The sequence below is a fragment of the Arvicola amphibius genome, chromosome 5, assembly GCF_903992535.2.
Source record: "Arvicola amphibius chromosome 5, mArvAmp1.2, whole genome shotgun sequence".
In the NCBI taxonomy this organism is placed as follows: Eukaryota; Metazoa; Chordata; class Mammalia; order Rodentia; family Cricetidae; genus Arvicola; species Arvicola amphibius.
In genome coordinates, this window is record NC_052051.1 from 82,913,150 (window position 1) to 82,934,177 (window position 21,028).

A 21,028-nucleotide genomic window follows, 5' to 3' on the forward strand; every position below is an offset into this window, starting at 1 on the left:
CTTACATATTATTTAACCAAAATCCAGACTTGGTACTTATTAATTTTTTTCAATTGAAAACAGATTTTTTTTCATATAGTATATTCTGGCCACAGTTTCCTATCCTCCAATTCCATCTAGATCCTCCCCATTTCCCTACCCACTCAAATCCACACTCGTTCTTTTTCTCTTTCATTAGAATACAAACAGCCATCTTAAAAAAAAGGAAAAAAATAAGATAAAAATAAACAAACCTGAATAAACAAAAGAAATGAATGGGGGGGCAAAGAGAAAGTCTTTTACTTTTATTAACACAGAGACATACATTCACGTACACAAAAATCCCATAAAAACACAAAACTGGAAACCATAATATATAAGCAATAGATCTGTAAGGTTAAATTTAAAAAAGAAATGCCCAGTCAAAGCATTATGAGACCAAAAAAAACAAAACAGAGCACCCTCCTAAAACCATTGAGTTTGTTTTGTATTGGCCATCTACTCATCCACTGCTGGGGATGGGGCCTGCCCTTAAGTATGATTTGTATACCCAATGAGACCCCATTGGAGAAAACTGTTTCTCCCTTGTGAGTGATTATCAATTAGAGGTAACTTCTGAGTTGGGGTGAGGGCTTGTGTCTACTTCCTCTCTCAGAGCTGGGACCCCATGCAGTACAGACTCCTGCAAGCCCTGTGCATGCTGCCACAGTCTCTGTGAGTTCATACGTGCTTCAGTCCTGTTGTGTCCAGAGGCTTTGTTCCCTTGGTGTCCTCCATCCCACTGGCTCTTAAACCCTTTTTACCTTCTCTTCCCAAGCCCTGATGAGAGGTTTGATGGAGACGTACTATTTAGGACTCTAAATAGTCTGAGGTCTCACTCCGCACACTGTCCAGCTGTGGGTCTCTGTGTTAGTTCCCAGATACTGCAGGAGGCGGCTCCTCGGATGATGGCTGAGTGAGACACTGACCTATGAGTATGGCAGAGTGCTGTTAGGGGGCATTTTATTGCTGTGTTCCTCCAGCAGAACAGTAGTGTTTGGCATCCCCCTAGGTCCCTGGCATATCTTCTCTTAGGTTATTGGCCACCTGAGCAGAATTGGGGAAGGGTTCCATCTCATGGCGTGGGCCTTAAATCCAATCATAGTGGTTGGTTTGTCACAAAGCTTTGTGATACTATTGCATTAGCACACCTTGCAGGCAGGTCACCATCGTAGGCTGAAGTTTGCAGCTGGGATGGTGTTTACCGTTCTCCTCTGGTAGCGCACAGAGTACCTTCCAGTACCATGAACCAGTCAGTAGGGATGAAGGCCCTAGGTAAGTACCAGCTCAACTTCTCTGGGTTCAGTGATATTTAGGTGTTTAGACCACATTTTTTAATTGATGATGTATAAAATCCCTTTAGCTTTCTAGAAGACAGAGCCACAGAATCCTGCTAGCCATCTGAAGCCATTCCTGGTGCTCAGAGCAGGGCCTGCATGTCACACACTGTGAGCCTTGTGATTCTGGTCCCTCTGCACACATAGGGGACTGGGAACCACTGCACTTGCTCTGTGCAGGAGCCCTGAGCATCAGAGCACTAAGAACCAGGCAGGTGCTCACTTTTGTGTGCTATGCCCACACCTTCCTCAGGTGAAGAAGAACAGCACACCCCCCCTCTCCTTGTTTGGACAACTCCTGTGGCGAGAGTTCTTCTACACGGCGGCCACCAATAACCCCAGGTTTGACCGAATGGAGGGGAACCCCATCTGCATCCAGATCCCCTGGGACCGCAACCCTGAAGCCCTGGCCAAGTGGGCCGAGGGCAAGACAGGCTTCCCTTGGATTGACGCCATCATGACCCAACTGAGGCAGGAGGGCTGGATCCACCACCTGGCCCGGCACGCCGTGGCCTGCTTCCTTACCCGCGGGGACCTCTGGGTCAGCTGGGAGAGCGGGGTCCGGGTGAGTGCAAGCTGGCCTGTACCCTGTGACCAGGCCTAGCCAAGGTCAGCCCCCTTCTAGGCTGGGGGCTGGGGTGGGATCCCTGGGTCTAGGATCCTATGTCCTCAGCAGAAGAACTTTGGCTCCTTGGAAAGACCCAGAGCGTCAGGTCTCCAAGGAGGCTGGTTGTCCCCTGTCCAGGTATTTGATGAACTGCTCCTGGATGCAGATTTCAGCGTGAATGCGGGCAGCTGGATGTGGCTGTCCTGCAGTGCTTTCTTCCAGCAGTTCTTCCATTGCTACTGCCCTGTGGGCTTCGGCCGACGCACAGACCCCAGTGGGGACTACATTCGGTGAGGATGCAAGCCATACTGTCTGGCTTTGAACCACTGTGACCTCCTTTGGTACTCTGGACCCTTTTAAGAAGAGCCACAGTGTGCTGACACATCACCCCGTATGTGTTTCAGGCGATACCTGCCCAAATTGAAAGGGTTCCCCTCTCGCTACATCTACGAGCCCTGGAATGCCCCCGAGTCGGTTCAGAAGGCCGCCAAGTGCATCATTGGCGTAGACTACCCGCGACCCATCGTCAACCATGCTGAGACCAGTCGGCTCAACATCGAGCGCATGAAGCAGATCTACCAGCAGCTGTCACGATACCGGGGACTCTGTAAGGAGCTCCTACCCCACTGACATCTCACTCACCCTGAGGAGGACACTGCAGACTAGGCCAGACTGGGCTCCCTGACCAGCTTGGGGTGCTGGGAAAAGGTGGAGGCTGTGCCCTGGTCCTGCCCTCCTGGCCCCTCTGTTTCTCATGGTCTATAGCTCTCTTTATCTGACCATCCCTTTGTCTCCAAGGTCTTCTAGCATCTGTCCCTTCCTGTGTGGAAGACCTCAGTCACCCAGTGGCAGATCCCAGCTCTAGCCAGGCTGGGAGCATCAGCAACACAGGTGAGTTATTACACTGGCCTCTCACCTCCCTGGCCTTCTGTGACCTGTGCCACCACTTCAGTCATTCAGGGCCAAGGCCAAAATGAGCATATGCCTGATGAAGCATGCTGTAAGACAATCAGATACGAGCATTCAGATAAGAAGTTTGGAGGGCATTGAATGGCTTGATGTGGGGCTAAGAATAGGGTATCTTTAGGACCACTTTAAATAGGAGCTGCCAAGGGCATCTCTGTAAATATTGTTTAGCAATGTCCCTATAAGAACTAGGGAAGGAAATAGCAAGAAAAGTCCCAGATACAGGAGCAAGCAGAGCCCACTGTAGGAACTGAAGGAAGCCAGAGCAGGCCACAAGTGGAGCAGAACGCTCATATTCCCCATTGCTCTGACTTCCTGCACTGAAGGGAGGCAGCAGGGCAGGGCACTGAGCTTCTAAAACTGCCCGCTGCATAATCAGTGAACAGGGAGTAGCAGTGTAGGGATAGGGGCACAGAAGAAGGTGGCACGGGGTCTGGATAGGAGGAGCAGGGAGAGAGTGAAGGTGCTGATTGACTTGGTGATGCTCCATAACGCGGAATGGCCAGAACTCCGGGATTTTCCCAGGGCTTCAGAGCAAGGACAGCAGATATGCCGCATTAGTCTCTGGCCTGGCGCCAGGGACTCAAGACCAGAAGTTGGCCCTGCTGCCAGCAGGCCAGGCTAGGCCCTCCTCACACCGCTCCCAAGTGAGGTCACTGCTGAAAAGGAGGCTAGGGCAGGGCTCCCTGTCTCTAAAGAGCAGGCATTGCACAGCATGACACCATTGTGAAGCGGAACTATACTTGACTCTGTGGTTCTTCGCAGGCCCCAGACCCATAGCCAGTGGCCCAGCCTCCCCCAAACGCAAGCTGGAAGCAGCTGAGGAGCCTCCCGGTGAAGAACTGAGCAAGCGGGCTAGGGTGACAGAGATGCCTGCCCAAGAGCCACCAAGCAAGGATGCCTGAGGGTGAGTCCTTGAGAAGGAGGTGACGTGATTGGAAAGCTGTTGCTTGCCAACTGGAGGTTCAAACGGCAAGTCAGATTAAGGGGGAGGATTTCCCACTGGTCTGACTTTCATAACTTCTAAACCAGTGGTTCTCTTCTCAGCCTTCCTAATGCTGAAGCCCCTTTAATAACCCTCAGGGTGTGGTGATCCCCAATCATAAAATTGTTTTCATTGCTACTTCATAACTGTAATTTTGCTACTGTTATGATTGTAATGTAAATATCTGATATGCAGGATGTCTGATATGTGACCCCAAGGCAGTCGAGACCTATAGGTTGAGAACCATTGTTTGAGATAGAGCCTCACTGTGTGGCTAAGGACAATCTTGAACTTGTAGCAATTCTCCTGCCTTATCCTCTTGAGTGCCAGAATTTCAGATGTGAGCCAGCATGTCCAGTTTTCTTCATAAAATTTAAAGGAAGATTATTATGTTTTAAGGAAAGAAGATTTTATTTTAGAAGAAAGAAATTTAAAAGTTTAAGTCCTTTGTTTTCTGACTAGCGGAAAAGAAAAGGGGGTTAGCTTTGTTTTGGTTTGTTTGCTTGCCTTTTCTGTTTGCTCATGTGAGTCAAATCTGATACCCAGATGTGAAGCTGGCAGGCGGAGGCTGTGTTCTGTAGTCAGGCCAGATGAGGGCAACACTGAGCTTCAGACGCCAGGAAAGAGCTCAGCCCTGGAAGGACCAGAGGGCCCAGCTGTCTCTCTGCTTCTGCTTCCAGGGTCTCTGGTCTTCTCACAGACCTTGTAGCTTTGCACAGCCCAGTCAGGGCTCACATCAGACAGACTGACAAACAGATTTGTCTCCTTGTTCCTCCTTCCCTGAGGCAGGAAAGGCTGTATGCCAATATTGGAGAAATGTAGCTTGCCACCCCCCTTAGTCATTATGTCAGGCTATTCCATACATCTGCATCAGTAGGTTGGAGGGGGCTTTTCACTGTAGAGCTGTCTGGTTCTTTTTCTGGTCCTAATCACTTCAAGGCCTCTCTGGGTCTGTCTGTGTGGGGTGTCTCTCTCAGTCTGTGTGCTCAGTGAGATGGCAGGCACTTGGTGCCTTTTCCCTCTAGACATTGCGAGGAGGAGGACAAGGCTGTGCTGCCCACTATAGATGCCATGCTGTCTGTGTGTGCTGCTAAGCTATAGATGCCATGCTGTCTGTGTGTGCTGCTAAGCTATAGATGCCATGCTGTCTGTGTGTGCTGCTAAGCATAGCATGTTATGGCTCGTGAACTTGCTTCGTTAATGCCCTGATTTTGAGGAAAGATTAACAAATAGAAAGGTTAGGTGTGTGCGTCCAGACTACACAGTAAGCTGATGACATATGGTACAACATGGGCTTGTTGTGTGCAGATATATGGGGAGAGTGACATGTAAAGTCATATTAGTGTGGAACACAGCAGAGCAGCTCAGGAGAGGAAGACTAACAGCCTATAGTTCCCAGAACGAAACAGTGAGACCTTCAGCTTATGGAGGGGGCTGTGTGATCAAGGAACGTGAAACTGAACTCTACCCCAGGGAACCTGAGAAGAACCGGATTCAGGGGTGTTTTGAACACCAGAAACATCAGCGTTTGCCCGATCTTATACAAATGACTTACTCTCTCGGACGGTGGTTGCTGTTCCCAAGAAAGCATGCAGGTGTCGGTCAGTCACGGACGTGTGGAAGTGCGGGTGCAGGTGAGCGTCCTGTAATCCAAGCACCGAGATCCAAAATAGCTGTCTGAGTGTCAGCAGTGGAGTCTGTGCGGATATTCCTAAATTCAGAAAGTCAGATAATGGACATTCAGCTTGTGATACCAAGCCCCCTGCTTGGCTAAAACAGATAGGAACATTTTTCTTACTTTCCAGGGGGCTCAAAGGTGAGGCTTATGGGTTGTGGTCTGGCAGGTAGAAGATGGCTGTTCCAACTCAGCTGTCAGTGCCTCTTCAAGGCGGGGACAGGACGACAGGGTTGGCTGTGCTCACTCACTCTGTTAATAAACATTCATGTTCCCACGATGGGCCCTAGATTCGGGGCGTGTTGTGAACTGGACTGGCAGCCCCACCTCCACCTTGGGAGATATTGGTTGGAGGAGACAGTGAAGCAGAGGTGTTTTAGTAAGGGGCCATAAGTGTTAAACAGAAAAAAAATTCCTGCCTGAGAAGAAAGAAAGGAAGGCAGGGACACGAAGGGGTTGCTGTGCTTTAAGGATCACTGGCTTGGACTGTGTCTAGAACAGGCCTGTGGCGGAGGCCTGCGCGGGGGCACAGTTAGCTAGGAAGTATGGATCCTGGTGGGCATCAGCAGTGTCACACAGTGTGGGGGCCTCACAGCCTGGGCTAGCTCAGAAGCACTGGAGCATGGTACTCCCTGCTGGGATGGGCATTATTGGGATTATTGTCTGTGCAGTCTGATGCTCCTAGAAGCAGAGGGGCCCCTTGAGGGAGTTCTGGGAGAGAAGCCTCCTATGGAATAGGATGGTCTACCTTGCATCTGGAGGAGAACTAAACACTGGATGGGGCCCTAACAGAGAATCAGGTGCGCAAGAGCCACTTGGGAGACTGATGCTGATGCCAAGTGATGCCAGCCATGCAGAGTGCCTTTCTTGCCCTATAGTTTAGGTACCCATGTATCACCTGTGGAGATCTTGGGGGCTGTTTTTAATGACTTTGCCTTGCATCTTCATTTAGGTAGTTAAGCCAGGCAAAGCTCTTGAAGGTGGAAAGGAGCCAGGAAGTCAGAGGATGTGACAGGAACAGACCACTTTCCAAGACACAGAGTGGGAGCGCCATGTTTTTGGAAACCCCAAAAGAAAAGTGCCTCCTGTGTGCAGGCTAGGGCGTCTAGGCCTCACCTGTTTTGTTAGGTGCTCTGGAGGAACAGAGCCTACAGGATGTTCATGTTGACAGAAGAAAGTAGTAGATTATCTTCATAGTGGGCTAGGTATTCCAGCAATGGCCATCTGCACACTAAAGAGGCTAAGAACCCAGGAACTGCAGAGTCTGCAAGGCTGGTGCTAAAGGCCAGAGGGACTCCTGGAGAACACTGCTCCTCAGTATGAGTCGGAGGGTAGGAAGGGTTCTCATGTCAAAGAAGAAGGGCAGCAGCAGTAGGATAAATGCGCTAACAGCAAGGAGTGAAGGCAGACAGACAGGAATAGCCTGCCTTTCTCTGGGACTCCTCCACTGGGCTGCTGCTGGCAGGGGCTGCCCTGGGAAAGGTGACAACCAAGATTAACCCTCACAGCTGTGAAATGCTTGGTAGCTCTTGTCACTTGCCCTGCTGCTGGGACACATATATCAGTATGTCAGGGAAATAAAACCCTTTGTGAGAAAGGTCTGACTGAGTGGAGCACACCGGGCGGAGACGGGCACAGTCTTTGCATGTGCTTCCGGGTGACTTCTAATCACCTGACTGGTGGGCCACAGAGAGGAGGCTGTAGGTGCAGCCAGAGCTGTGTGAATGGGAAGATGTACCCTTCCTGCCCATCCCTGTCCATTTTAGTCACATGTCTTGGGCTGCAGGCCAAGGCCTGAGCAATCATTCCCTGCTTCTAGTCTCTTAGCTCTGTGCTATTGGCATTGTGACCTGGCTGTCTCTGGCACTTGCTGTCAGCATGTAGAAAAACATCTCTAAGATCATTGGGTTCCATACCAGCCCAATGTTCTACATAGTTTTTACAAAGCTCACTAAACTGAACAAAGAAAACAGTGAGCTTCCAAATAGCAGTCATGTCGGCAGGTCACGAGACCCCGGCTGCTGACACACAGGGTCGGCTCCGTCACTGTCCAGTTCCGCACTGCTTCCTCTTTCATCCATGATCTTACAGTGGACTGCACATGGGCTTCCCACTCCAGCTCTGCGCAGCGCTCTAGTGAGCGCCCCCCATGCAGAGAGGGCCAGTCACGGAGCCGTCCCTCACTGGCCTGTGTTTTGTTAGTGCTGAGGTTTCACTGCCTAGACCGCAACTTTCAGAATCCCCCGTTTTACTCCAAGCCTATCCAGTGTGAAGATGGAGGTAGCCTAGCCCTCCAGAGAGCCTGGCTCTGCTTCCCAGGCCTGTGTTCATGGCTTGAGAATGTTCAGGTATTTCTAAGCTCTGGTTCTTAGCTCCTGACATGGAAATGAGCCATAAGAAAGGAGCTGAGTGTGTTCCATAAATGATCAATGTTGGTGGAACTAGGTTTGAATTGATCTCAGGAATACATAATGTGTACATGTGTTAGAATAGCACAGGGTCAACTAGGCCTAGTGACACATGCCTGGAATCCCAGCACTCAGAAGACTAAGGAAGGAGGATCAGCAGTCCAAGGTTCTTAGTTACATAGCAAATTCAAGGCCAGCCTGATTATATGAAATCTTCCTGTCTATGAATGAAGAGGGAAGGAGCAAAAAATAGTTTTTAAAAATCACATGATATGCCATTATGCATCACTTAAAATGAATTTAAATTTTAAAAAGATATGTCCATAGTTCCGTGAACCCCAAGAGTTGAGAGCAAAAGAAACAAAATGGAGATGGCACTGGAGTTGGTGTTTCGGGGGAAGCTCATCTCAGGTTTAACAGCAGGCTTGCTCTGCTTGGAAACTGTACTTAGAAGTATTTCCATAAACACAGTGTACCTAACGGAAGAGCATGGCTGCCTGCTGCAGCATGTTCTCCAAGGGGAAGGTGGATGGCTGCAGTTACACTTGGTTTAAAGGACAGGGCCCCGGGAACTGCCCGCACATGTATCCGCTTCTGCCCAGCTTCTCTAATCCAGAGAATATGACAGAGTATCACTCTCCAGACGCAGGCGGCTTCCAATGGAGTGTGTGGCCCTAAAAGAACTGCCTGAGCTCTGAACCCCCATAGTCCTAATACCTAGGAAGTGGAAGCAGGAAGATCGGGAGTCCAGGCTGCCTCAATTGCATAAGATAAATACCCAAAATAGGCTGGAATGTGCTAGAAGGCTGAGTTTGAATTCATGTCTGCAAATACGTCTGACTTTTAAGAGTGTGTTTGCTCATCTCTAACACCTTCCATTTTATTTTGTGTCAGTATCAATCTCCATGCCAGTGTGTTGAATTTCTTTCTTTTTACATCTTATAAATAGTCTTGGTGAGGAATAATACAAAGTTCGCTTACTGGTTAAAATCCAAACAACAAGGGCCGGAAGGAGATGCTCAGAGAAGCCTCGGCTTCTCCTGTAAAGAACCCAGGGTTCGATTCCCAGCACCCAGATGGTGACTCAAAACTGTCTGTGACTCCAGCTCCAGGGATCCTGGCTGCTGGGGGCACCAGGTACTCATGTGGTGCACAGACATAGATGCAGGCAAAATTCACACATCCTGAGAGCCTGGGGTTCCTATCCTGGCACCTTGTGTGGACACTCATGTCAGTTCAGTTTCTCATTATGAAAATGGAGGTATAGCAGGTTGTCTTGGCCTGTGAGGGTCTGTGAGGGCCATCAGAGCAAAGCTCCACAGAAGCAGTCGTTGGTTCTGGAGTCGGGAGTTCAAGATCATGGTCTCTGTTTTGTCTGGGTCAAAGTTCCTTTTCCATTTTAGGTCACCCTAGTCATCTCATTTTTACCTAAATAGTGTCACAACCTAAGGTGCTGGGAGTCAGGACGTGAGCCACATAAATGCCACTGCATCAGCCTGCTGCTACAGACAGCCCAGTAATTACAGTGAGCTTACCGTATCCTCTGGTATCTCTCTCTGCCCTAGATCCAGAATGTTCCAAATCTTTAAAATGAGTCATCGTGTGTTCCTTTCTTCTTCGCCCATTCCCGCACCGTTATAGCCCTGTGCCAGGTTCTGTGATTGGTGTGTGGAAGTTCGCACTGCTGGTTCTGAACCAGTCATCGCCTTATTCTTCAGAAACCACAGAGCCAGGACACTCCCCACACAGCTGCTTTCCTGGCCCTCCGTCTTTGAAGCAGCGGCTGTACTTGTCATTTGTGAGCAAATATCCTTCAAGGTGTCCAGTGGTGGCCATGTAGCCCTGTCCTCTGCTGCTCTCATCCCTGGTAAAAGGTGTGCAGGGAACAATAGTGCTGGGCTTAGAGACCCAGTATTCAGCTACCCCATGGTTGCTCAGCAACAGCCTGGCCCTAGGGACTGTGGCCCAAGCAGCGTGTTCACTGAGTTGTCCCACTCGCCGGCTGGGAATCTCCAGGGAGGCAGCCAGAGGAGTGGTGCCTGGCGACTAAGCAGCCTCCTGAGCACCCTTTTTGCATGTGTTTTTCTCTTCCAGCCAGAGAGTCATCACTCCGTGACAAAGCCCGGGTGCCTGAACTGCCACGGCCTACAGAGAACCCAGTCACCAACAGACAGCGGACGAGTGGTGTGCCGTTTGCGTGTGCATGCATCTGTTTACACTCTCATGATCCTGAATGTTGCCTCCGCTGAAAGACTCTCTGGATCATCCTTGTCACCAGAGCTGCTTCCTCATCTCCAGACTCAGGACTAGAAGCCACAGCAGTGACCTTCAGCCCAGATCTGTTCCTGGGAGACCCCTTTCTTGTCCCAGTAGAAAGTGGTGGTAGGACCCTAGCTGGAATTCTGGTCTCTGCCTCCCCAGACTCTCCCTCCTCCCCTCAGATAGCTGGAGAACCGCATTTTTTGACTTTTACCTAAAGTGTGAGTTTCCAGAGGTAGCCAGAGTCCTACTGGCTTAGATCCATACCTTGTGATACTAGAACCTGAGCAAGCTGGAGTAGCCTGACCAGTCTTTTAAATCCCATGCCACTCATCTGTCTGCGTAGGACCTTCTAGAAGCCAAGTGAGGACTAGACTCCAGTCCTCTGTTCTTTCCCTAGCTGCTAGGGCCCAGCCTCGGCCTCCCAGGAGCTGTAGACAGGCCAGGGTCAGGGCTGGTAGAGGAAACCAGGTCCCATGGCTTAAAGGCCGTAGCTCCTCTGGCCACATTCCCAGGCATATGCTCTAGCAAGTACTGCTGCTACCCAGCCAGGCAAGCTGGCCAGTTTGTGTTCTGCGGGCTTCCAGGGCCCACCCTGGACTAGTCAGCACCCATGCTGCTGTGTCAGCTCTTTAGGACTGGGCTTCAAGGAACTTAGACAGAGGGACCTCATGAGGGCTGGGGCACTACCACAGGCAGTTGGTGAAAGGTCAAATAGAGATGACACCTGGCACACCATCCCCTTTCCCAGAGTGGCAGTGGAAGGTTTGGCCCAGAGAAGCCAGGCCTGTGTTCCAGGGGAGCCTCCTCTCCCATGTTGTCCTACATACTCACGTTTCTGACCTCCTGGGGATGCTGTTGGGTCATGTGGAGAAAGCAGTTATGAAAAGAAGGATTGTGGGTAACTGAGCAAGTCTTCCTTCCACCCCCGTGGCATGCACATGAGCCACAGTGTATGCGTGTGGAATGAGTGAGTGAGTGTGTGTGTGTGTGTGTGTGTGTGTGTGTGTCTGTTTGAATTTTTGTCCTCACATGTATCATTAAGCTGGCCTCTGTGCCCTTTCCTCTCTACCTCCCCTGTGACCTTGCCAAGCCTCAGAGTTGTTGATGCCCTTGGCCCTGGCCTTCACTGTGTCAGACCAGAACCTGGGGCCAGGCTCCCCTCTCCTCCAGCTGTCTGCTGTCCAGCACATCTGACAGGCTTCTTTTTGAGATGACCTCAGGTTTTCTCAGCAGAGAGCTGCCTTTAGTCCATCATTCTGACTATAAACAACCTATGATCGAGTGGAGAAACGGCACAAGTGATGTGTATTTAGAGCCCTGGGGTTTGGCCTCCCTGCTCCTGAGCCCCAGGCTCAGAGGAAAGAGCCAAGGGATCTTGCTGGAGGGAAGTAGAGTGAGCCTGGAGAGCTGGTCTGAGAGGGTCGAAAGCTAGTCTGGGTCCAGGATTTATTTTGCAACACTTTCAGCTATGGGGACAGTGCCCTCTCTTTTGAGGATGGCTTTCTTCTCAAGGTACAAGTTGACAAGATCACCTGCCCCTCCACTGCCTTGACATGCTGGCCCATTTTCAGGATAGCTTTCCAATGAAGGAAGCAGACCACCCACTCCAGAGCTACAGAATGGAGTGGCCTGGAGCCCTGGGGTGACTCCATGCCTAGCCTGAGTGGCTCTGAGGCTGTCACACAGAGCAGTACCCTGTGTCCTCCTGTGACCTAGAATGGGGAAGAGATGGTCGCAGGCAAGAAGCACTTTACAGTGTTCCCTGTTGTTGGGAAGGTTGTGTTTCTCCCACAGTTTGTTTGTGAATATTCCCGTTTTATAAACATCTGATCCTGTCTGAGAAAGCTGTGTTGTGTAGTCGATCTTGTGGGAGGTCTGGGACCTGCGGCTGCTGAGGTTGAACCTGGTGAAGCTTTAAGCTGGTTCTCTTGGAGTCCAGTCTCTCTTTCCCCTTAGAGGAGGCCGTGTAAGCTACTGTAGCAGGCTGGCACAGCCCTTGACCTTGGTCAGAATCAGGTAGCTGAAGCAATACAGGGCACGAGACGGGCTCCTGAACGTCACCTCACACTGGCCCGGCATCTGTTCTTTATGATATTCTAAGAAGGTATATGTGTCCTCTGGATACAGTTATGGAAGCCAAGGCCTGGATGCTGGCTCCATCTTGGACTATCCGGCCAGAGTGCTGTGCACATGGGTGTTCCCGGTGGGAGAGGAGCTCAGGCAAAGCCAAAGAAAACCACAGTCTGCTCTACAGACGGAAGAGGGGCTTTACTCAGTACTCCTCTCATCCCTGGCTCTGCCTCCAGCGCCTGCTGGCCTGCTCCTACCAAGTCCAGGGCTGGCCTCCCTCTCTGGGCTTCTCATGTAGTTCTGACTGGGCTGGAGAAGCTAAGAGACCTTTGTTCTTGACAGAAGTCTCTTGAAGAGAGAACTGCCCTACATACTCATGCTTCTTACCTCCTGGGGATGCTGCCCGTCTGAAACAAGCACACACCAGCCACAATAACTAGGCAAGACTGCTTTCCTGGGAAGAAGGAAGGCTCCATAACAGCAGACTTTTAGGGTAGGGCCTAGTGTAAAAGGCCTGGGCCAGAAGAGGCAGTTAAAGTGGCCAAACCACCTCTTCAAGCCTCAATGGCAGGGAGGGGAGAGGCAGCCAAGGCCTCTGAATGTTCTCAGGGCTGCAGCCTCTTCCAGAAAAAAAAAAAAAAAAAAAAAAAGGAAGCAATGTTCCCAGTTTCTCCTGCTCTACCTATCTTAAGGGCCGGTCTGTGGCCAGAGAAATAGTGAAGATGGGTGGGAGACGCCAAAGCTGGGTCCCTGCCCTTGGCAGCCTGTGGAGTGTGAGAAGACCTAATACAGGGCCAGGAAGAAATCACAGCTCAACCCAGAGTGGGTGTGGGGAACAGAAACAACCAACAGCCCCCCCTCCCCAAGAAGCCAGCTCCGGGAGCAAGAGGAAGGTCCTGGGCCTTAGGGTGGGAGAAGCCAGCTCAGGAATGTGTGCCTGTGAAGACATGTGTTGGGGAACTGGAACTGGGCGCGGGAGTTCACGCTAATCCTCAGGCTTAGCAAGACACTCAAGAGGATTGTTGCCGGTTCAAAGTCAGGGACAACCTGAGTGCTGGCATAGAGACTTCGGGGGTAGATGAGGCTCAAGGGGGTCTTGACAGAGGTGCCCCTTTAGGGAGAATCCTGGGAGCGGTGAGACTAGATCCCAGTGTTCCTAGAAGCATTTCTGTTCTGTTTCTTCCTCACCACAGTCATGGAGGGATCATGCCCCGTTTCACAGGTGGAAAAGACAAGCCTTCGTTCGAGCTGTGAGGTCACCAATGCAAGTCCCCGCTGTCTGTTTACTTGGGGGAACCAAACTGTGGTCTTAGGCCACCTGGCCGCAAAGCTGACTGACTACTCTTGGATTCCACTATCCTCTCTCCTTTATCTTCCGAAACCCTCCTTCCCGCTCTCATTGCTGAGGAGGCCAAAAACGGACTTGGGGAGCAAGACCCTACCATTAGCCACCTAATGTCCTGGATCTAGGTCCCGCTCTCTGGCGAGCAAAGCTTTGCGGGTGCCTGTAGAGTCCGGTGGGATGTTGCGGGTGGCCGGGTGGACCCAGCGTCAGCACCTCGGAGAGCTCGGGGGCGGGGCGGGGGCGGGGCCACGAGACCCCAGCCTGCCCGGGGGCGCGCGCGGGGCGCATTCGCGGGGGCGCGCGGTCCGGAGCCGCGCCCGCCCCAGCAGAGTCCGAGCCCCGCGGCGGCGGCGGCCTCCTCGCCGCGCCTCCTCCTCAGTCGCCGCCGCCGCCGCCGCCGCCGCCGCTGCCTCCCGCGCCGCGCTCCGCCCGGATGGCCAGGGCTGCGCCCGGGAATGGCGGAGCGAGAGAGCGGCCTGGGCGGAGGCGCCGCGTCCCCGCCAGCCGCCTCCCCATTCCTGGGACTGCACATCGCGTCGCCTCCCAATTTCAGGTGAGGATAGCGGCCGCGGGCGCCCCGCCCTTCGGTTTGGCCTGGAGCCTCGGAATCCCGGGAGAGGGGGGCAGTGGGGGGACCCGAGGGCGACTTCACTTCCCGGTCGAGCCACCAACCCCTGCAACCCAGGTTGGTCCAGGCTGTGGCCACCGCGTATCTACCCTCCCCCGCATCTTCCTTCACCGTTCCATGTCCTGGAGCGGGATGCTCGGATGGATCTGGAACAGAGACCGGAGAGGTCGCCTTTCCCCTCTACCTTGACGCTGAGAATGGGCTTAGGGTTTGGATGAAATTCCCGGTGCAGCAACCCGCCCAGACTTTACCCAAGGTTTCTGACCCAAGGTGGGAGCAGACTAGGGGTTGGGGTCCGTGGGCCCCAGTTCTTTCAAGTAACAACCTTGATGCTCTGGCCAGAGGAGCGAGTCATGAGCCCCTCCCCCAGCTTGCCTGGCCAGATTGCTAGGCTCTCGTGGGCAAGGTCTTCTGAATTTGGGCAGCTACCACCTGGTCAGTTGTATAGGCAGAAGGATGGGCCTCAACCAGTGGTATCAACCTGCTTGTGGGAGGGGAATCTGCCTGTGAATATCCAAGGATACCGTTGGGGGTCCCTACTGTAATAGATACGGAGGACACTGACCTGGTTCTGTCCACTCTCAAATCTGGTATCAGACCAGGTAAATTTCAGAGACATAAGGTGTAATGTGTTGGGTCAGTGATGGCTTCTCTTACACACGTATACACACTCTCGCTTACACACACACACACACACAGGAGCAAGCCAGAGACAGAGAAAGGAGAAAGAGAGAGGTGGGGGAGGTGGGGGGTGAGGGAGAGAGTGTGAATGAGGAAGAAGAGAAGAGTGTATGTCACAGCTCCAGAATCTAGGAGAAAGCAGCTGAGACATATTCATTGTTTCCCCGTATCAGGAGCAGGGTGCCTTTCTCTCTCCTGGGGCCCTTGCCCCAGCCAGGCCCCAGCTGGGCTCTGGCGCCAACTCATCATCTGCGAAGGGGTCTCTGGCTCCCAGATCCTCAGGTAGGCAGAGACCCCCAGGGATCTCAAACCGTGTAATCAGCCCGAGTCCTCCAAGAAGGCTCTGAGCCCAGATGAGAGAACCAGAAGGAGGGGGCTGGAGGAAGGTTCCAGACCTGAAGGAAGGCTGGAGGGCTGCAGCCTCTGGGCTAAGAATTCCATTCCCCAAGCAGGTCAGAACTTTGCAGGGCAAGAGAATTCACTGTGAGGGACATGGGTTCAAATCCTAGCTCTGCTGTTTTCTCGCTGCCTGATCCAAGCATGCTTTTGCCTTCTTTGGTCTCATCTGTTGAGTAGGCTAAATTAGTACTGATTCCAGCCTGGGAAGGAGATGATAGCACATATGAAGTCACTGTTCAGCATTAACTGTGCACACTGGCAGGGGCCTGCACACCTTGTTTCTGTCAAAGTGTTTCTCCATTGTCGTTCACTGGGCCTTCACAACCACCCTGAGGGCGGACCTTGGTCTGCTTTTTGTCCTGCTGAGGCATTGGAAAACAAGGAGGGCAGAGGGGCTAGCTTAAGGACCACAGACAAGTGAAACTGGGTTAGGACTGGACCCTGAGACCAGGTCTGAGCCTGCTCAGTTCCCCCTCCCTACAGGCCCTACCTCTGGCTTAGGACAGGATCACACCCCCACTCTTTAGTACACAGGTCTAACTGAGAAGCTGAGGAGGAGGATGCCAGCAAGGAACTCTGCGACCAAATCTGGACTATGGGGAGTGAGGACAACAGTGTACCAAAAGGTGGAGGAGTGAGCTGGCCCTCCAGAACACTGGCCTGCCTGTGAGACACAGCAAGCTCGTGGGAAGAATACTGGGCAGTGCTTGGGCCCTGCATGGCCTGTTGCCTACTTAAGCAGCTCCATTGCCCTTTCTCCGGTCCTACCTAAGCAGCCAGTGGTCCAGCTCCATGCAACCCTGAGCTGTCTTATGATTCTTTGGTAGGGTTCTGGGTTCAACTGCTCTTTTTAGCCATGTGCTCCAAGACTGGGCCCTTAAGTCCTTTGAGTCTTTGTTCTTCCAAATGTCTTCTTTAGGTTCTGCTCAGGATGGTCCTAGAACTGTGTGTGTGTGTGTGTGTGTGTGTGTGTGTGTGTGTGTGTGTGTGGCTACTGTGAGCTTCTGGAATGTGTAAGGGCTGCATGTCTACACTTGGCTGTCCCCACTACTCTTCCTAGAGCAGCCTCACTGGTGTATTAGTGAATTAAGGATGGGTGTCCTGGTCATGTTGCTCCCAGAGAGCAGAGTACTGTGAATGCTGGCCTGAGGGAAGCAACATACTAAGAACTTTGTATACAAGAGTGTGTCTTCCTGTAACCACGTGGACAGGCTAGTGTTGCCCCTGCTTTCAGATGAGGAAACCAAGGCGTAGAAGGTAGTGGAGCTGATGTGAATCCAGAAGGTCTGATTTCAGCCCTGCCACCAAACAAGAGCACCCTGAGATACTAGGGAGCACCTTTGGAGGGGTAAGCATGTGTGGACTTGAAAGAGGGAGCGCCTGTGGGAAGCTAATTTAAATGAGTGTGTTCTGGGTGGTTTTTCTGATTATAGAAATCTTCCATCTGGTCCCTAGTGGTTTGTCTGTATCCAGGGTGGAGCGAGAACTTTTTTGTTTTTTGCTTTACCTGTTTGGGTACCATTTGGCTTTTTATGTCTGGATTAGTATGTGTAGAAGTTACTGAGTTACTTACGGCATAGCAAAAAGATATTTTTAACTGGTCCATGTTCTTCATAAAGGAAACTTTAGGGGAAAGAATTTGGAGCCTAACACAATGGATCCATTGGGCGTGTGGAATGAAGGGGTGGAAGGACTGGCAGGACAAAGGGGCATTCATGTGGAGAAGGGAGACCTCACATATCGACTCCTCAGGGCTGGGGTATGATAGAGTGCTGAGTGCTTGCCTGGTGTGCTAGAGGGGCATCGACTTCAACTCTGCCACTGTGGAAGGAAATGAAATGAGAAAAGGAAAATGGTCCAGTGACTTCCCCAAGAACACACAGCAGGTTAGTGAGACAGTTGGGATGGAGTAGAGGACCCGGAGTCCCTGTATGGTGTGTACTGACCTCCTGCACTGCCTGAGTGTGAGAGACGCTCATGGCAGGGGCTCATCACCTCTGTGCAGAGCTGTCTGCATGACCTTCATTGGCCAGGCTCACCAGGAGGGCAGTAGGGGAGGTCCTGACATGGGTTTGATCCCCATGCAGGCAACAATGTAGGGAGAGACAGACAGTGTGGTGGTCTATAGGTTCAGGTCCCACAGGAGAAGGTCAAGCAATCCTCACAGAGGAGGAAGGTACACTGGGAAGGACAGCATGCAGGGTGACACCTGTTTGGCAGTGTGGAGAGCAAAGTTGTGCAGGAAGCTGGAGGCTGTGTTAGGATGCTGGACTCTTCAGCCATAAGCGGTCCCTGCTGGCCTAGGTGGGTATTCTGCACTCCCTCTGGCTGCAGGACAGGGTGAAGAGATGGCCGGGAGACTAGTGATCTAACCAGCCATCCTGCTCTTCCTGCAGGCAGGTGAGAAGGCCTGGGGTCAGGATAGAGGATGGGACAGACCAGATCCTCCTACTGGAAGGGAGGAATTTAGTCGGAGGTTGAAGAAGACACAGTGGTGATCACCTGGTGCCAGGGCTCCTTGGGTGATGCGAGCTAGGCAGGCAGTGGTCCAGTCCCCTTGGCATCTTCCAGACTTCAGACTGGTGATCTCTGTGACCCAGTTTGTGGAGTCAAGAGGGTGGTTGGCTTGGGGTGTGCTTGGGGGAGGACAGGTGGTACTGGGCTAGAACCATGGTCCTGGAAGTGCAAGTGTTCGAGAAGATGGCTGTCACCCAGAGATGGTGGAGAACAAGGTGGCCCAGCAGCCAGGCTGGGAACCACCGACCATGTATGGCGAGGGTAGGAGGCAGAATGGCAGTTGCTGCCTCTGGCCTAGCTTCTGGTAAACCTGTGGTATAGACCAGAGGAGATGGCTAACCTCACACAGTCCACCTGTAGCCAGGGAGGGAGTTCTACTCCAGACTTCTGACATCCCAGCCCTCCTTTGGGTCTCTGGATCCCTGGGAAATGTCACAGTCTAATTCTGCCTTGGGAACTAAACACTCCTATAAATTGTGTTACCACCCCGGCCCCTGCTCAGGGGTCTTCTAGAATGTCATTTTTGTCCCCTGGCCTTGCTCACATTCTACTGGGTGCTGGCTGTGTTGGGGCCTCCCTAACCAGGCAGCCAAGGCCTCCCTCCGTCATCTGAGGGTCTTCATTTAGTGTCTGCATAGCTTGCATTGGCTGGGGTGAGGTCAGGAGACTGAGGCTAGCTCCTGGCCTCACCCTCAAGAAACTGGCAGTGGAGAGACTAGGAGTCTGGGGCTAGGATGTGGGGGATATAGCCAGAAGTTTGCCCAGCAAGCAAAGGCAAACTCGTCAGATTTCACCTGCCCCACAACTCCCATCCCTGTGGGTCTTGTGTCTTCCCAGGGAAGCCATGGGTCATCCAGCCTGCCTCCCCCGATCCAACCCCCATCTTTTTAAAAGACAGTGACTCATGTCACCCAGACTGGCCTGGAACTTGCCTTGAATTGCTGATCCTCTTCTTGTCACCTTCCCAGTGCTGGGGTTACAGGTATGTGCTGGGGATCCAGCGCAGAACCTCATTGCTGTGAGGCCAGCGCTCTGTGGGTGGAGCTGTCTTTGGCTCAGCCTACCCTTCTGCTTATTTTATTGGTCGTCCCTCTCCACATTCACACACAGACACTATGATGTTCATTTCAGAAGATGCATAACCTGGAATGCCTTGACCCGCTCTTCTGACCTCACTCTGGGCTAGACTCTCCTCCATGGCTCTAGCAACCCAGTTCTAGCTTGGTGCCTAAAGGGTCCCACAAATTGGGTCCGCAGAACCAACCCCGTACATCATATACTTTTTGTGTGTAAGGGATTTCCACATGTGGAATTGTATGTTTGGGGGTGTTTTGTCCAAGCTGAGTCACCCCACTATTCACAGAATCCTTGCCACATATCTCTGAACACTTTGAACAAATTTAGCAGGTCAACCCTGAGTGGGGGCTGTCCCGTGGAAGAACTCATTTCTCTGGCTGACATTTTGCTGCTGGTGGTGGTGGTAGTAACTCCACTATGGAAGGGAATTAATTCTAGATAAAGAAGCAGCCAGACTACTGGTCCACTGGCCATGGGGATGAGGGTACCCTGAGAACCTGGCTTATCCTGCCTTCCAGATTCAGCCAGGGCTGTGTTCCCAGAGGTCCAGATGGCCTGCCCTAGATGCTCTGTTGAGAACACAGGAGGTTGGATCCTAAAGGGAACTCGCCTAGACATTTGCAAGGCAAAAATGTCAAGGCTCAGGATTACTGTAGTTTGTTCAACACTCGGAACCCTGACCCAGTGACAACTTACAGTATTGCTCAGCTGCCCTTTGAGGGGCCTGCATGGGTCGTACAACCCAAAGGGAAAGCTTCAGTCATTCCATAACTGCCACTGGGCAGGGCTAAGAGCTACCAGGAAGGTGGAGTGCCCTGTTGAGGTAGGGCAGGAGGCTAGACAGTGGGGTTCCCTCAGGAAGATTTATGGCTGCCAGAACAGGCCGGACCCCTGGATATCTGGTGGACTCTATCACAAGAAGCCGGTGGGGGCGCCATGACTGGGGCCAAATGTCCCTTAGCTAGTCTCTTCTACGTAGATAGGAAGCTGGAAGACCAACGCTCAAGTGTGGCTTCTGACAGCTGGCACCTGGCCTTAGTCAATGAAAGTTCAGTGTTGTACTTGGCTCTCCCTTCCTGGGTACAGCGCCTCAGCCTGTTCCTGGGTTGCAAAAATGAGGAAGTGAGGACCAGCTGGACCTGTGGCACAGAGGAACACTAAGACAAGAGAACCAAGGTGGCAGGGCAGCCTGAAGCCACATAAGAATTCCGAGCAGGATTGCAGAACTCAGCCTAGTCCAGGACAGCGTGGGGAGTATGGGGTGTGGTCATGGCCAGAACCTGTGCAAGGTGTTGCTGGGAGCCAACACGCAAGAGGGTCTGTACTGCAGGAAGACAGATGCCAAGGTCAGTGCAGCATCCAGTGACCAAACTCGGCCACAGGACCACCAAGCATGGTTGTGCTGTGTGTCTACACAACTCGGGCAAGTAGGATTACTACCCTGGGAGGCTGCCCAAGGTCCAAGCCCTGGGAAGAAGCTGAGAACCCTCAGGGCTGCGTGATTGTTATTCTCCTGTGCCACTGCCCAGACCATGGCTGATTCCCAAGAAAATGCCTTAGGCAAGGTCATGAGGGACCTCCTGTTTCCAGCCTTCTCTGCCTCACTATTGGTGTCCCTGAACACAGAGCTGCCAGTCCGCTTCTGTTCTGTGTCTCCTGGCTCTGCTGGGGAGACTGAGACCATTGGTGCCAACAGAGGGCAGCCCTTGGCCAGCCCTACCTCTCCTCCTTTGGTAGCGGCCTCCTCCCCGCACTCTGTAATTCAGGCACTCCATCTCATCCTGAGGTGGCAGGCAGAAAGGAAACCGAAGCTTACACATGTGCTTTAGGGGGCCTCCTCTATGAGATGGCCTGGAACTCTATCCCAAGGTGGTAAAGAAATGTAGCAAGGTTGGTGGCCCCATTGGTGGCACCTTGGAAGACGAGGGAGGATTTGCTCTCAATACCAGGCCTGACGTAGGGTCATTCTGCCATCCCACCCTGCTTAGAAGAATCACCCCAAAGGAAGACAAGGGTAATGATAGCAAGGTTTTTAAATGGATGAAACCTTTCA

At 52.2% G+C, this 21,028-nt stretch overlaps 1 protein-coding gene across 5 annotated transcripts in view; it reads left to right on the top strand.

Moving 5' to 3' along the window:
- The window catches only part of Cry2 (cryptochrome circadian regulator 2), a 28,924-nt gene extending 18,744 nt beyond the window's left edge, over positions 1-10,180 (top strand). For 2 of the 5 annotated variants that reach the window (XM_038329888.1, XM_038329891.1), the window contains 6 exons: positions 1,609-1,920; positions 2,101-2,252; positions 2,367-2,569; positions 2,761-2,853; positions 3,694-3,835; positions 10,091-10,180. In XM_038329888.1, the coding sequence (XP_038185816.1) occupies positions 1,609-1,920; positions 2,101-2,252; positions 2,367-2,569; positions 2,761-2,853; positions 3,694-3,833 (900 nt within the window). In that variant the 3' untranslated portion in view covers positions 3,834-3,835; positions 10,091-10,180. Of the gene's footprint in view, positions 1-1,608; positions 1,921-2,100; positions 2,253-2,366; positions 2,570-2,760; positions 2,854-3,693; positions 3,836-5,386; positions 5,548-10,090 lie in introns of all 5 variants that reach the window. The other 3 variants (XR_005285393.1, XR_005285394.1, XM_038329889.1) reach the window with 3 other exon arrangements.
- Positions 10,181-21,028: the final 10,848 nt, after the last annotated feature.